At 33.2% G+C, this 16,260-nt stretch overlaps 2 protein-coding genes across 2 annotated transcripts; one reads left to right on the plus strand and one right to left on the minus strand.

Moving 5' to 3' along the window:
* The first annotated feature begins 1,265 nt into the window (after positions 1-1,265).
* On the plus strand, positions 1,266-12,177 carry LOC148284261 (uncharacterized). Its single transcript, XM_088242393.1, has 10 exons — positions 1,266-1,315; positions 1,401-2,367; positions 4,272-4,327; positions 4,788-5,000; positions 5,371-5,540; positions 6,825-7,039; positions 7,867-8,029; positions 8,269-8,484; positions 9,963-10,167; positions 10,640-12,177. The coding sequence occupies exons 1-10, from the start codon at positions 1,282-1,284 to the stop codon at positions 10,858-10,860; spliced, it is 2,460 nt and encodes an 819-aa protein (XP_088098519.1). The 5' UTR covers positions 1,266-1,281; the 3' UTR covers positions 10,861-12,177.
* Positions 12,178-12,565: 388 nt separating this feature from the next.
* Positions 12,566-15,120, minus strand: LOC148284262 (uncharacterized). Its single transcript, XM_088242408.1, has 2 exons — positions 14,952-15,120; positions 12,566-13,487 (listed from the first exon to the last, which is right to left on the minus strand). The coding sequence occupies exons 1-2, from the start codon at positions 15,043-15,045 to the stop codon at positions 13,276-13,278; spliced, it is 306 nt and encodes a 101-aa protein (XP_088098534.1). The 5' UTR covers positions 15,046-15,120; the 3' UTR covers positions 12,566-13,275.
* Between the last annotated feature and the right edge of the window lie 1,140 nt (positions 15,121-16,260).

Raw genomic sequence — 16,260 nt, forward strand, 5'->3', positions numbered from 1 at the left:
GACTGTTACTGGTGGAATGTTTGAATTTGTCAAGATTTTTTCTGTTTTAAAAAGTGACTTTGACAGAAAAACGAAGATGCAAACTAAACGCAAAATTTATACATTGGTTTATTTCATACAAACATTCTCTTTCCGCTAGAAAAGTACAATTATTTTCTTAGAAACCAATTTTTTTGCTTCTAATAAGAAAAAAAAATGTATTTAAGATTTTGAGTTGATATATTTCAAGTACCTACCTTATTGATTTAACGGCTTTGAAAAACTAAAAATCAAACAGGTGCATTTTTATCTGTCTCTCCCGTGAAAAATTCGAAATCGAAAATCGAAAATTGCGTTAGTAACAACAAAAATTTCAATAACTACATTGGTAGGTACTGTATTTTTTTGTAATCTAGGCTTTTTAAAAAAACATGACAATGTCAGCTTAAAAAAAGTTACTTACCTATTGATGAAAGAAAAATATTTTGGGCAACGGAATAGTTTGAATTATAGGTACTCATTTCACGAAAAAAAATATGAGTCTGGAACATGTTTACAGAAACACCAAACAGTTTTTTTAAATATTTTTAACACTTAGTCAATTATACATAAATGCTTTTATTATACGCCAGTAATCAAGCGTATTACCTTTTGAGCAAAACCATTTTTGATTTTTATATTGATACAAATATTATTATGTTGCACGATTTGTAATAACTCTCATAAAACTCAAAATGTAACAAATACATTGTATCAAAAAAGGATTGCGTTTATGTTATTTCCCAAAAAAAGTAACATAATAATACTGTACATATTACAAATGCATGTAACTTGCTTTTCGTTGATTTTATCATAAGGCCTTAATGAAGGAAAAAAATCTCTACGGTATTAAAATTTCTGTATAAATCAAAACTAAAGATAATACCGTATTAGCTCGAACACAACGGTACATGCTAAAAATATATATTTTTTAAAAACATTTGACTCACATTCGCGTTTAAATATTGGTACTTTTTTCTTTTATTCCTGCTCCAAATATATAGGTCGCGTTATATTCGGGCTAGTACTTAAAAAATAATAATTAAATGACGTTGCATAATAAATTTGACGCTTTTGCCAAATGGGCTAATACCTATACAGTACCTAAATTTAATTTAATGTTATTGTACTCTGGACTGTTTAAATTTCCCTCCAAATAAATATCTATGGTAAGTATAACAAGCAGAAAATGTCTATTATTATTTTATTTTGTTGATGTCATTTGTTTATTATCTCACTATCTGTCATTGGTCATTATTGTCTATGATGGCGCCGCGTACGGTTGGAGAGTTTGAAGGTTAGAATACAATAAAATATTATTTTTAATTAATTTTAATGCATAATCGCTGTATAACAGAGTGGATCTATACATTTATTTAAAGGTGAGGACTCTGGGTCAGAATCCGAAAGCGTTTCTAGTAAAGCAAGTTCCAGTAGAAGCCCCAGTCCGGCTGGATCAGGTCAAGGAAGTGCAAAATCCAGATCTCAATCTCGCAGTCGAAATGGAAGTCCGGCCGGTTCCAACGCATCTCCTCATTCCAACGCATCTGCTCACTCAAGAAAATCAAATTCTCCGGATCATTCGAGATCAAACTCTCCCCACTCTCATAAATCAAGATCGAGATCTCGATCAGGCAGTGCAGTTTCTCAAAAGTCAGGCTCCAGGAGTCCGGACGCAAGAAGATCAGTGTCTGGCAGTCCCGCAGGAAGTGCAAAGTCAAGATCAAGGAGTGGAAGCCAGGTGCGGTCTCGATCGGGGAGCAATGCAAGATCTCGGTCAGGAAGCAATGTGAGATCTCGGTCGGGAAGTAAACAAAGATCTAGATCGGGAAGCAACGCGAGATCTCGGTCAGGAAGTAAACAAAGATCTAGATCAGGAAGCAACGTGAGATCTCGGTCAGGAAGTAAAAAAAGATCTCGATCTGGAAGCAATGCGAGATCTCGGTCGGGAAGTAAACAAAGATCTCGTTCGGGAAGTAAACAAAGATCTCGTTCAGGAAGTAAACAAAGATCTCGTTCAGGAAGCAATGCGAGATCTCGTTCAGGAAGCAATGTGAGATCTCGGTCGGGGAGCAAACAAAGGTCCCGGTCTGGAAGTCAGAGACGTTCTGTATCTGGCAGTCCCCGGCGTTCACGATCAGGAAGTGCTCAATCGAGGTCACCCAGTCCACGATCTCGCTCCCAGACTCCCAAGTCGAGAGCAGGAAGTGGAAAGTCACGTTCGCCTTCTGGCAGCCCAGCATCAGGCAAGGGCAGTCACAAGAGTTCCAAGTCTCCTGCTGGTTCCCCCAGTGCAGCGAGAGACAGCCGTTCCAATACTCCTGACTTGCAGATAGATGATGATAGAAGGTTTGTCACTGTTCACCTAAGATTTTTTCATAATATTATCAAATACTTTTATGAAATATTCGCTTTGATGTACTCACCCTTATATTTCCCTAAATTACACAACCCTATAAATGAATATGCATACATATGTACATAGATTATATATTTTTTTCTTTTCTTCTACATTAGTTTGCGTTGCTGTGTACATTATCTCACATTTTTTCTAGTTTTGCAAAATTGAATTACAGTCGAACTTGGTTATTACGAGGAAGATGGGACCACCTGAATTTGCTCGTTATAAGCGTTACTCGTTATACCAGAGAAAGGTTTTTTTATACAATCGCTATCGCACATTGTCACTAAGTAAATACATATGTGTACATATAATTCATACAGATTTTTTTTACAGGGGTTAGGTTTTAACTGATCTGGTCTAGAACTATTTGATATCACCCACTTGTAATGTTTATTGTGTATTGAAATATGCCTAGAACATTAAAAAATCTAATTAAACCCCGTAAAAACCCCCGAAACAAGCATGTCATTCATAAACTACAAAAGCAGCTGTAAATTGTAACAATGTGCCGAACCGGCACTTACTAAGTTCACAAAGCTTGCATTTTTAAAAAAACATGTGTGTTCATTTTTCAATATTGTTGGCGAAAAATCCAATTAGGTACTTAGACACTTACATAGCTATCATAAACATAACCCGATCCCAACGCCTGGCAGTATTTATCCTTTAAGTTAGCCGACCATTTGGATTTTATTACTTAGATTCTTATTTCAAGAATGATGTTTTTAACAATTTAAGATTTTTTGTCTAATTTTTGACAACATTTTTGTTCGGTATGTCCGAGAAGTAGCTTGTTATAACAGTGAATAATAGTATGGAGAAAACCATGAACTAAAATGTCAACTAATGATTCCTCGTTACATCCAAGATCTCGCTATTTCCGTGATCGTTATAACCGAGTTCGACTGTATTTTACAATGGATATTAAAAATAAAAACTTATGATTCATTTTTATTTTATTGATTATAATATATACGAGTATAATGGCGGCCTCCGTGGTGTAGTGGTCAAGACGCTTGACTCACGCACGGAAGGTTCCAGGTTCGATTCCCGGTGAGAACACAAAAATTAAAATGTGATTTTTCTCAAGCCTGGGTGCTCTGTGATGTAATTCACCATTGTAATTAGGCCTCCTGGCCTGTTGTGGTGCAAAAAAAATGTAAAAATGTAAAATGTAAAAAAATGAACATGAAAAGCGAAAAAAATATAATAGAAAGTTATTAAAAAGCAAATAGTATTTTTTAACATACAGTAATGAAGTCAGACTCAATTTATAGTCCGGAAACACATATATCCCTTATTCTTAAACTCATTACCATATCTGTGAAGTCTCAGGACACATAATATTGACAGTGGAAAGCCTATTGGACTAACATGAATTTATGCAAATCTTCAATATGTTGTAAAAAAAGGCAATATGATAGTTGGATCTAGAACTTGCATAATAAAAAAAATGTGACTAATGATATATTTTGGACAACAAAGGCCAGGAGGCCCAATTGTAGTGGCGGTGACTTAGAGTACAAAACACTTACGCTGAAGAAATATCACATTTTATTTTTGAGTTCTCTCCGAGCATTGAACCAGAAACTTCCACGCGGGAGTCAAGCATCTTAGCAATTACAAAACCAAGGGTGCCCTATGGGAGATAGTTCGACAGTAAATTTTTTTAAGAGGCTGTTAAATCTGATTAATTTCTTTTTCATGTTTCCAATTAGTTGTACTTTTATTTTTCAATATCAATACCAAACAAAATTATATATTTTTATTTTTAATTAAATAGCGAGACATCGGTACTGTCATTATTGAATTCACATAATTTATTTGACTGTTTTTTTCATATTTTTAGATCTAGATCAGGGTCACGAAGCTCCCATCACAGCAACGCATCGAATAAAAGTACAGGTAATATAATATTTGAGAAGAATCTATAGTGAATCATTCCCAGCTTATCAACTGCGTCGCAAGTTCAATTCACACCAGTTAAAAAATAAATAAAAAATATTTTTTCTTAATATATCTGGGTTTTGTGGTGTGTTTTTATATTTCCTTTCGTGTCCTCTCTTTCCTGCTTAGTGATAAGGCAGAGGCTTAGTAGGTTATTCCTTAAAAAAAAAAAAAATGTTTTACATTATCTGTATATAATTAATTACAAAAAAAAATGTATCATAAACCACTAGCAATTCCGGCATTTTGTTTTAACTGAATAAATAAATTTGAAATATTTTGTTTATTTTAGAATATTATTATCTACAGCAATCTAACAAGTATATTATGTCTTTAAATGCAATAATTCAGATTTCATTAAACAAATTCATTCATACATTACATGCTTCATTTTTTAAATCCGAATTTTATTTTTTAGCCAAAATATCTTCAAAGAAAACTGCAGTGTTATCCGACTCGGAGGACAGTGATGTGGGAACAAAGAAAGAAAAGAAAAGAAAGCACGCTGTTCTGTCGGGAGAAGAGAGTGGAAGTGATCAGGAGAAAAATAAAAAGAAAAAACAGAAGAACTTAATAGATTCGGATGACTCCGAAACTGAACAACCCAAAGAAGGAGACAAACCTGACACTGGTACGTCATATTATGTTAACACTATTTTAGGACAAATGATCATTTTAATACGAGGTATCAAACAAACCAGGTGATTTTCCTCTGCAGTATTTTATAGTCCCTGGACTGGCGCTTTGTTCTTTGATTGTCAATAATGACCATAAATTTAATATAAAAAGAGAAGTTTGATTGCAACCTCAAAAAAAAATTTTCAACCTTGGAGTTTTATCATTAGCTATATAAAACACTAATACCTAATTCTTGTTAAATGAGGAGCAAATTCAATTGATGCATTCTTTTTTACTGAGATTCTGTCGTTGTTGTATGCATAAATTATACATAATAATAATAATTACCATTGGCTAAAAACTATGAATAATTTAATTTTCAGTAACGGCTGATGCTTTGTTTGGAGACGCATCTGATATTAGTTCTGAAGATGAAGGAGGAAGAGCGGCTTCAGATTCTCCCCGTAGAGATAGTGGGAGAGAAGAACTTTCGGACAGAGAAGATGATGCCAGAAGATCGGATGGATCGGAAGGGCGAAAGAGTGGAGATGAGGCATGTATATATCCAGAATGTGTTTACATCATAAATTTATTTACTAATTTTTTAGTGCCTTTTATCACTAACCATTTTTTTTTATAATTACTCGCTTAAAGTTGTCAAATGTTTTTTTTTGTTTGAATGACTGGAAATAAGGTATGCACATATTAAGATTTTTCAAGTGGATGTTTGTTTTTTAATTTACTGGTTTTATTTTCTGCTTTAATGTTCCCATTCAGTAGAATCAGTTTTATAGTATTGGAATAGAAACTAATTACTTGTATCTATAATCTCTACATCAACGCAAATCAAATCGATTAAACTAAAAATAAAGTTAAGGAAATATTACCATTTTTATTATGTGAATATTTCAATTTTGAGGCATTTTCAACTATAGTCCTTAAAAATTATCTTGATTAAAATGACAGCTGCCAAACTAATGTCAATAGTGATGGGAAATTACTGATCACTGATCATGTACCGATCAAATCGATTTTATCAGTTTTTTCATGCAAACATGAAACTCTGTTTCCGAAAATTGATATAAAAACGCAAAAACAAGCCTATTGTAGTGTGTTTAAGACAATTATTCACCAAAAAATAAGACATTTATACTTTTTTCATGAACAACATCAAATGAATTATTTTTTTATTCGATCAATTTACATTGATCAATTTGTCCCATCTCTAACGTTTTTGCAAAATGATGTAACCTTGTAAGAGTGTCGTAAATAATTAGGTTTATTTGAGTTTTTTTTTTTAGTTTTAAAGCTGATTTTATATATTTATGTTGATTCATATGTCAAGCAATGTAGTAAAAAAATTAATTAACATGCCAGATACGAATGATTGTTAATATAAATCACTCCTTAGACGTCACTACAAAGTTATGTCGTCACTATTGCTGACAACTGTCATTCTAATCAAGGTATATTTTAAGAACTATAGGTACATAGTCATAAATAACCTTACAAGGCTTGTTTATAAATTTCTATAAACTGATGTACATCGGCCGGTTTTAAAGTTACTTCCTTATCATCAGGGCTTATACTTATTTAGAACCACTCGCGTTACTATTTATATTATAAAATATTGTAAGGAAGGAACAGAAGAATGAAAAAATGAGAGAGAAAGTGTGTAGCGTAAATCATAACGGAAATATTTTTAAAAGAGGACTCAAATTAAAATTTAATTGATTATTATTTATTTTGGTTAGTGGCTTTCCTTATTTTTAATCTTTCTAGTTTGTCTAAACTAAAAGCACAAAAATATTCCCCTTTTTAATATAATTGTTTGTAGGATGAAGGTGTGAAGGAACCGGAACCCGAAGCTGAACCACTTGTGGAGACCAGAATCGATGCAGATATTCCTAAAATCACCACAGACTTAGGGAAAGAATTACACTTCGTAAAACTTCCCAATTTCTTGTCCGTGGAGACCCGACCATATGATAAGGAAACTTATGAAGATGAGATTGAAGAAGAAGAGACACTTGATGAGGAAGGTCGTGCTAGGTAATAAATTATTTTTAAATGTGTAGTTTTTTTTATAAATACGTATTGGTTTTTTTTATAATTACGTCTCTACATTAAAATCTTCAGATAATGAGAAAATAAATATTCTATTGGCCACTAAAAATCTTGTATTGTCGATTATGTCTGAATTTAATAATTTATTTTACACATGCAACATTAATACATTAATACCTATTAACAAGGTTCCATCTAACACTGATATTTTATTATTTAATACAATTTGTGAATGTTTTTTTACAAATTGTATTAAACAACTGGGTGCAGTTGTAACTTTTAACATTTCCTTATTCCTTTAATATCCAGTAGATGATGTTGATGGAACTGTTTTCCCCGGTAACTCAAATTGTTAGCTGGAACCTTGTTATTCCAAGGGGTTCGATATGTATGTATGTGTATGTTTGTTAGTGATAGTTTGTTGTAATTTATTATAGAAAATAATAGATGAGTGATAATTAATTCTACAGTCTTAAGACTGGTCCTGAAGATGTCTTGAATGGAAACGATGAAACCGGTCACTGGTTATTCCAAATTTGCGGATTTTTATATCACTATCTGCAATAAATTTAGATATATTCTTGTAATGACCAAAACTATATCAATATTTGATTCTGTAGAATTTTTAGAGTATTACAATTTTTATTGGAATTTTATTATTATCTAAATCAGGGCTGTCCAAACCAGATGCTTTGGACAGCCCTGATCTAAATAGTTAAGATAGAAGAAAATTTTGTACATATAACTGCATATTTCTTTTATAATCCCTAGACTTTGTTTCTGTTTACTTTATTTTCGTGTTTTATTTCAAGGCTTAAGTTAAAGGTGGAAAACACAATAAGATGGAGAACCGAGTTTGATCGCAGCGGTGATGCCATTAAGGAATCTAATGCGAGACTTATCAAGTGGTCCGATGGAAGTATGTCGCTGCATCTCGGCTCAGAAATATTTGACGTCTACAGGCAACCCCTCCATGTAAGAAAGTTTTCCATTAAAAGCTATTATTTGATCCTTTAAATAAGAGATTATTAAACAGTTTTTCTTGGTGTCAATCGTATTAAACCATCAAACTAACTCGTCAAACCATTTTTAATATCGCGCTATTTGTTCTTTTACGTGAGTTACTTTATTGTTTGTATTTTGATCAGCCAAAATTAGGGTTCATGGTCTGTTGTGGTGCAAAAAAATAATACTAATCTAATGTTTGTTTTCAGGGTGATTTCAACCATCTGTTTGTCCGGCAAGGCACTGGTCTACTGGGTCAGGCCGTGTTCAGGACCAAGCTGACCTTCCGCCCACATTCCACCGAGTCCTTCACCCACAGGAAGATGACCATGTCCCTCGCCGACAGGTCTACCAAGACTTCCGGCATCAAGATCCTCTCACAAGTGGGAATAGATCCTGATCAAGATAGGCAGTACCAACTTAAGGTAAACATATTCTTCCAGCTCTTAACCGTTTTAGTTCCGAGCCTTTTTGCAAGTAGGTAACTAAATTGCCGTATATATCGTTTGTTACCAGAATGAAAAAATGACATCAAATGAAAATGTAATAAGTTAGACAAATATCATCTTCATCATCATCATTCCCCTTTCCGCACCCTGTGATGCATAGGGAACTGCATTGATATACCAAAAGCAGCGTATTTTGATTGACTGTTACATAAAGGTAAGGTGATCAGTCTTAAGCTTCAGGTGCCAGCCCAAGAACAATGAAATGTTGCAGTTTAAACGACCTTTCAAATCAATATTTCATGTCTGTCCTGCCAGGAATCAACCACTACACGGGATGGACGTAGACAGATATTAATAAGTTTTAATGATTTTTTGCTGCTTATAAATAAACAAAGAATGATATCTTTTGCATTAATAAAAAAACTACAACTACTAATATCGTCATTGCTTGTTCAATATCCGCAGGCTTATTCTGTCAAAATTTTCTTTTGTTTCATTTCGTTCATCAAATCAAATCTGCTCCATAGTCCAGTCTCGAATATTACGCAGCCAGGACATCTCTCTTCTTTCAGCCCCTTGGCGACCCTCAATCTTGCCTTTCAAAATCAAGCATAGAAAGTGGTATATTTCTCCACGCATTATATGCCCCAGATATGAAATTTAACGTACTGTTATGGTTGCTAGAGTTCTCTAACAACCATAACAGAGTTCTCTGTTCGTTCTGGCTCGACTTATGACTTGTGAGTTCGTCATCCGGAGGTCATCTTATTCTGTCACAATTTCGTTTCGTAAGTTCGTTCGTTCGTCATATATCCATCTCACTATAACGCAATCAATGTCAGATTTTGCTTTCGCTCCCTCTCATACGATACTAATGAATTTACGAAACAAATTAGTTACAGAATAAGGCCACTGTCATATAACATTTTCAAAAAAATTTAGGAGGCAATTTAAACAATGTAGGTACCTTTTGATGATGGATTATTTTTTGCCATATTTTTTTTATTGATAACAAATAGGTAGGTAAGTATGTTTTGTTAAAAAAAAATTGTGTAATCTTAATAAGAAATAAAAAAAAAATTATATAGAAAAATCACTTGACAGATATTGCCGGTGCATTGGTGATACATGAATATAAAAAATACAAAATTATGTCGCTGCACATTTGTGTTTCCCCGGTGTGCACCGAAAATCTCCTTTTCAACAGGAAAAAAAAGTGGCTTGTCTTGTTATCCCTATCTCCAGTAAGACAGCAATGAATGCTATTCGACGGCTATATAAAGACCGCAATGTGACTTAGATTTCAAATTTCCAGTGCAATAGAATGAAGATCCGACATGGCGAAATATATCATTTCACTGAAACATATATTCATTATAATAATAATTATAATATAGTGTTAATAATAATACAAAACAAGCTGTTTTAATGTTTTTAAATTGTTTGTTTTGCAGAAAGAGGAGCAGGAACTGCGAGCATCAATGAGGACGCGCGGTGGAACATCACGTCCATCGGGAGGTCGCCGAGCGAGGGCGGATGGGGCGGGCGGGGGAGGCAAGAGGGGAGGAGGAGGGGCTGATGATGGATCGGATGATGATGGAGCCATTTCCCTGCAAGCCATCAAGAACAAGTACAAACCTGGGCAACAGAGCAGACAACGTAAGTACAAATGAGACCTACAGAAATAAGAGATTTAAATCATCTTTCAATCGTAAATCAATTAATCGTAAATTTCAGAAACCCCATAAGTCACCAGAATTATTTTTAAAGGGTCTACTACAAAAACTATTACCGTCTATATAGTTGTATGAAAGCATCTACTTTTTTATTATGATTTCATAAAAAACAAATGAGCATTATTATTTTACTAAAAATTTAGACGGCCAAAGATATTTCATATTTTTAAAAATAATTTTAAAGTGGCTAGAGTGTTTTTTTTTTTATATAGAAGTTGGATTTATTATTTACCTTGCTTTTTATGTACAAGGTTTATATTATAATTCATAAAAGTGGATTTTTCTGCCTTCAGTAGCTTCTATTTTATTTTTCAGTGTTGGTATCAGGAAGGATATTCTTAAGTGGGAGAAACTCTATTTACGGATCATTATTTCATATATTTTTTTTTTTCTAGCGGCCGGTGGTCAGATTTATTCTTCTGATGAAGATGCATCAGATGTGGAAACCCACCGAGCGCGGCGGCTAGATCGAGCAAAGGCTTTGGAAGACTCAGAGGATGAAAGTGGATCAGGATCTGATCGAGGAGGCTCTCGGAAAGGAGGATCTCGCTCCGCTTCCCGGTCTCCCTCACCAGCTGACAAGCAAGCAGACACTGCATCAGAATCTGATGGGTGAAAAAATGATATTTCTCCTATAGGAATGATTTGATTTAAATTGTGTACTCTCAAATAGTGCAAGTTCTCTTCGCAAATATTATTAGCAAGTTCTATGTTTCCATGACTCAATTTTCTTTAACATACCTAGGTCCAAAGTTCTATAATTCAGTACTGGATGATTGAAGGAATCAATCAAAAACAGTCTTAGCTAAGTTAGTCAATACATGGCTAAAGAATCTAGGTAGGAGTGACTGAAAAATAATCGATTTTTGCTTAGTTAATATACAGCTAAAGAATCTAGGTTAGGTTAGGTTAGCGACTGAAAATATTATTGAAAAAATGTTACATAACCTAAAACTTACCATGGAGCGTTAAGAGTGGTTTGTTGTGTATGGTAATAATGTTTTTATTTTTATTACTCACCTCATTAGATGTCCAGATGTACATAACTTTGTAAAGTTAGGATTCTAGAACAGGCGTTCATTGGCCTGTTTGTGACTCATATTTGTAAATATCCTACTTGTTATCAGTTTGGAATGTTTCAGAATCCACCCAAAGTGTTTTCTTAAATAGCAGACTTGTACACCCCAGTAATAACCGAAACAAACCAAATTCTTTTATAAGATATTTATGGTGTAGCTGAGATACTACAACTAAAACAAGAATGTTTATTTTGAGTGACGTTAGCAGGCGCTACAGAGGGGCGATTTTGTGTCACTACAAAATTAAACAATTTCCCGAGTGATTCCGCAACATACCGAATGTGAGACGTATTTTTAAGTGATACGAAAGCATCTCGAATGGATAACGCGTCGGTTATTTGCGAATATGCGCTTGTGACTTCACTGTTATCAATGTAAAACAAAAGTCCAAAATATTTAATGCCTTCGATTCTATAGGAGTGTATGTGAGCACTCGAATACAAAAGATTGTAAAACATTATCACTTAGCAACATGCAGCATCAGAGCAGATAATGGGAACTGTCAAATATATTTTTAATATCAAAAACATTTCTCGCCTTGTGGTATATTTTACACTTTTTTTTTTACAATTTGTATAAACCACTTTAATTTTCACATCGACCGGTTTCGAGGTTTCTACCTCATCGTCAGAACTTAACAGTACTAAGAATTAAACGCATTGCAAATTATATTACAAAATATTTTTTGAAAAAGGAGTCGCTTGTCTTGATTCTGAGATCACAAAAATTAAATGTGATTTTACTCAAGCATGGGTGTTCTGTGCTGTATTTTACCACTGTAATTGCTCTCCTGGCATGTTGTGGTACAAAAAAAAAAAAACAAAAAAGGAGAATGAGATAGAGAGAGAGAAAAACAAGAGAATATGAATCGTAACTCAAGTACTTAAAGACGACTCGAAGTTACATTATTTACATGAGGACAATATTTATATATATATTTTATTAATTAACAGGCATTGTCCATTTATAAAGGTCAACCAGATACTATTATATTACCAGGAAAAACAACAGATTTACGACAAAACATTCAATGACATCAAGAGAAGATCTAAACTATACAAATTTATAAACATATAAGTATTTATTTAGTGCTCACTTATATAACATTAGACTTAAATAAAAAAATTCCACATCTCGTCTTGAGTTCGTGTACGTATAATATTATTTTATTGACATCTTTAGACTCGATTTATGTTTACAATTTTTAGAGTAGTATAATTACTGTAAATAAACAAACCAGTATTTTTTTACAACTGTATTTTTATTTAGTAAAATAATATATTTATGGACTCTTAAAACTCCACATTAACCCTTTTCATCCCAGTATGTATAATTAAATACACATTAAATTAAATTCTAGGCAGTTATATCAAAAACAGTGTCTCAAGTCAAGTAGGTAACTGTTGTTATAAGTGGATATAATATTATCCCATTTTAATACAGCAAAATATATATTTTTACATTATCTGTCCTATTTATCCATTTGAAAAAAAATATTTGAATTGCTATTAAAATAGAAAGAGAAATACTAAATACAATTAAGAAAATAAAGTACTTTGAACATTTTATACGGTGAGAGAAGTATGGAACGGTCCGAACCTTATTACAAGGAAAATTATGTTATGGCTTACATTTTCATATCAGTTGTAAATTGGTAAATTTCCACTTATTTATTTGTATCTTCAGACTGGCAAATATTATAAAATGTTAACATCATTTATACAGTGTGGGAAAATATGTAATTCCATCAAGAATAATTGTTAGTAAATAACATAATTGAATTACAAGGAAAAGACGTATCGGGTGGCTTAGCACCTTAAGAGTGCGGTTCCACTGTAGCTCTAAATCCTTATGCATCTTGTAGGGACAAAATAAAAATTGTCAAGATGATAGCCAAACTCCAACGTGGAGTGCACCATAAGAAGAAGCTATTGAACTCTGAGATGCTTAGATTAAGGTTTTTTTGCTTTAGGGCAGTCCTCTAACTTGACGCATTTCCCGGAAGATTCGTCCAAGACTGTCGGCTCGTCACATTCACACCTGGAGAGATCGCAAATTGGTGGTAAGTCTTGAGACACGGGTTCACTGCACGTCTTTTCAGACTTTGTGGGGCCGATGCAATTTGATACGTAGGCGTGGGTGCCTTCTGAACATTCATGCAAGCCTGAAAATATATAAAAAATTGGAATATTATCTTTTCAACAATATTTTGACTGTGTCTATGTTTTAAGACAAATACGGGATTTGATCCCCTGCAGCGGTAACTAATATGATATTACAATAGAGATGGATAGACATAATTAGTGTGTAAATTGATCACATAAACTGTGACAAAATGGGTCATAAGTCCTGTAAATGATTGAACTTCCTTATTCTGGTCCCAAAAAGGTTTTCTATCGCTGTTCAATTTCATTTTTATTATAAAAAATCATTCCAAATAAAATAAGATGTAAAATTGAATTATACACAAAATACAATACACTATAGTCCCGTTTAACCGAATTTCCGAATCAACCGAATCACCGAAATACTATTTGTATTACCATATTCCGTACTGCTTTTATACAGTAAGCTTCGCGAAAAAGAAGTAAATAAAGGGCCAAACATTCAACTAGGATGTTTGAAGACCTCACGGTGTACCTTGAACAACAAGAGGAAACATCTCCTGCTGAGCTGCTTCTCATTAAACGCCTTACAGACCGAGCTGCAAAGAAACGTTCTTCTCGTATGAAGCAAAAGAAAATATCACATTTTTTTACTTCCCCGATTTAGTTTTGTATTCCATCATGCAAGAATGTTTTTATGTGTTTTAGAAATTTCATATTTTATTCATTCTATGCCGCACATTTTCGCCATGTGCATATTTTCCGGTTTAACCAAATTTTTGTTTAATTGAAGTGTCATTGGTCTCTTCGGTTGTTAAACGGGACTGTAGTGTAAATGTATTTTAACTAATTTAATAATAAAAATCGACTATGCATACTAATGTTCCTATGTCACAAATGTAAAAATTACACCTAGAACAATGGTAATTTCTTAATTCCAAAATTAAAAACGACAGGACAACATCATTATGCCTACAGAGGAATATTTTTCTTTGAAGAAATTAATAAAGAAATAAATAGTAGTTGGGTTTTTTTTTTATGTAGCACTCGTTGAAAACACTGATATTTATGTAATTTTATGAATAGTGAATAAACAAAAATTAAAAAAAGAATAATTGTAAGATGTCAGTCCCCATTACGTATGAAAAAAAATAATAAATTCTATTATGTAATGGGAAAATTAAATTATAAATTGATATATGTATTATTTATTTATTCATAAATAAAACATATTACAAAAAATATATATATCCTGACTCTATGCGGCCAAGAGCCCTGGGTTGTATGTATAAAATTTGCAATAAATTGTATATAAGATGGCCCCTTCTGTCATCTGACTACCGATGTACCTAGATACTTTTACGCAGTATTTTATTATTATGTCTTTTGACACTTTATTTTTAAAGTTGTACCTACATTATTAACTTGGTGTCCCTTAAAAATCTTTAATTTTGATTACTTGTCATGTAAAAACCCTCTGGGTGTACATAGGTAAATTAAATAATATAAACATAAATACTTACAACGTCCCAAGATATATCTGCATCCTCTATTGTGTTCTGACAAAACCTCCCCAAAAATAAAGAATAGACAAACCAAAATGACCGCTGTCTTCATTGTTCAAATGATTTTTAATCTTTACAACTAATCTCTAGTTGACTTAGTGACTAATTGACTTAGTGACCAAATGACAAGTATCATCTAATTTCCATCTTTTATATAAGGCGCCAATGAAAGCGAGAAACCCGTTTCAAAACAAGTTTATCTTCAATCATGGAACTGAATAACAAGTAAATATTGTTTTAATGCCTATTTTTATCCTAATTAGACAGCCATTCTCAACCTTGAATGCAAAATTTTTGTCTATCTGAAACATTAAAAAAATCTGTTAGGCAGACATTTGCATTTTGAATGAAACACTAGGTATGAGGGAAGTGAGATTGCTAAGTATGTAATAAACGTAAGCAACAAATGTTTTGAACAACTAGAACAATTTGTTCATCTGGGAAGCTCGTTTTCAAGATATAAAAGAGTAGAAAAAGATATTAAAAGGAGAGTGAATGCGGGCAACAAAATGAATGGCGATACTAGACTGGCAGTGCACAACGGAGTTTTAGTCTCAACACTTATGTATGGAAGTAAAACATGGTGAAAACTGACAAAATGCAATCTCTTAGACTAATGTGTGTGAAATAAATGTATGATAGGGTTACGAATTATGAAATCAGGTGAGAGTGCCAATCAAGACGCTTGACTCACACACGAAAGGTTCCGGGTTCGATTCCCGGTGAGAACACAAAAATTAAAATGTGATTTTTCTCAAGCCTGTATGTTCTGTGATGTGATTCACCACTGTAATTGGGCCTCCTGGCCTGTTGTGGTGCAAAAATAAATCTGAACAGGTATAATTCATAAGATTAAGAAATCGTCACTCAGGTGGTTTTTTGATGCAGAACGAATGGATAGAGAAAAAATAGCAAAACAGATATGTATCGCCCGTGTTCAATTCAGAAATTTCAGTTCTGAAAAAAGCAAAATCATTATTTCAATTGTGTTTTAAACCAATTGCATAAGTCTTATACACATCCTGAGAAAGTGATTTAATTCAATAGAAGTTTTCATTTTTAATCCTTTCCCTAGAATGTGTGTAAGACCTATGTAATTGGTTTAAAATGCATTTGAAATGACGAAACTGATTTTTCCAGAATGCTGGTTCAATGTTGTTGACCTGAACACAGTCGATATGATAAGATAAACCAAAATCTTAAGTCGGGTCAAGTCAAAAGCAGACTCAAGTGAAGGGCATGTATGACAAGATGCATAAATATGAAA

The sequence above is a fragment of the Micrasema longulum genome, unplaced genomic scaffold (genome assembly GCF_059751315.1).
Source record: "Micrasema longulum isolate JH-2025_06_02 unplaced genomic scaffold, ASM5975131v1 h1tg000136l, whole genome shotgun sequence".
Taxonomy (NCBI): Eukaryota; Metazoa; Arthropoda; class Insecta; order Trichoptera; family Brachycentridae; genus Micrasema; species Micrasema longulum.

Coding starts and splice junctions, on each gene's coding strand:
- LOC148284261 (XM_088242393.1), top strand. CDS start 1,282: ATGATGGCGCCGCGTACGGTTGGAGAGTTTGAAG. Junction 7,040..7,866: donor GATGAGGAAGGTCGTGCTAG/GTAATAAATTAT, acceptor TTTTATTTCAAG/GCTTAAGTTAAAGGTGGAAA. Junction 10,168..10,639: donor TGGGCAACAGAGCAGACAAC/GTAAGTACAAAT, acceptor TTTTTTTTCTAG/CGGCCGGTGGTCAGATTTAT.
- LOC148284262 (XM_088242408.1), bottom strand. CDS start 15,045: ATGAAGACAGCGGTCATTTTGGTTTGTCTATTCTTTATTTTTGGGGAG. Junction 13,488..14,951: donor CAGATATATCTTGGGACGTT/GTAAGTATTTAT, acceptor ATATATTTTCAG/GCTTGCATGAATGTTCAGAA.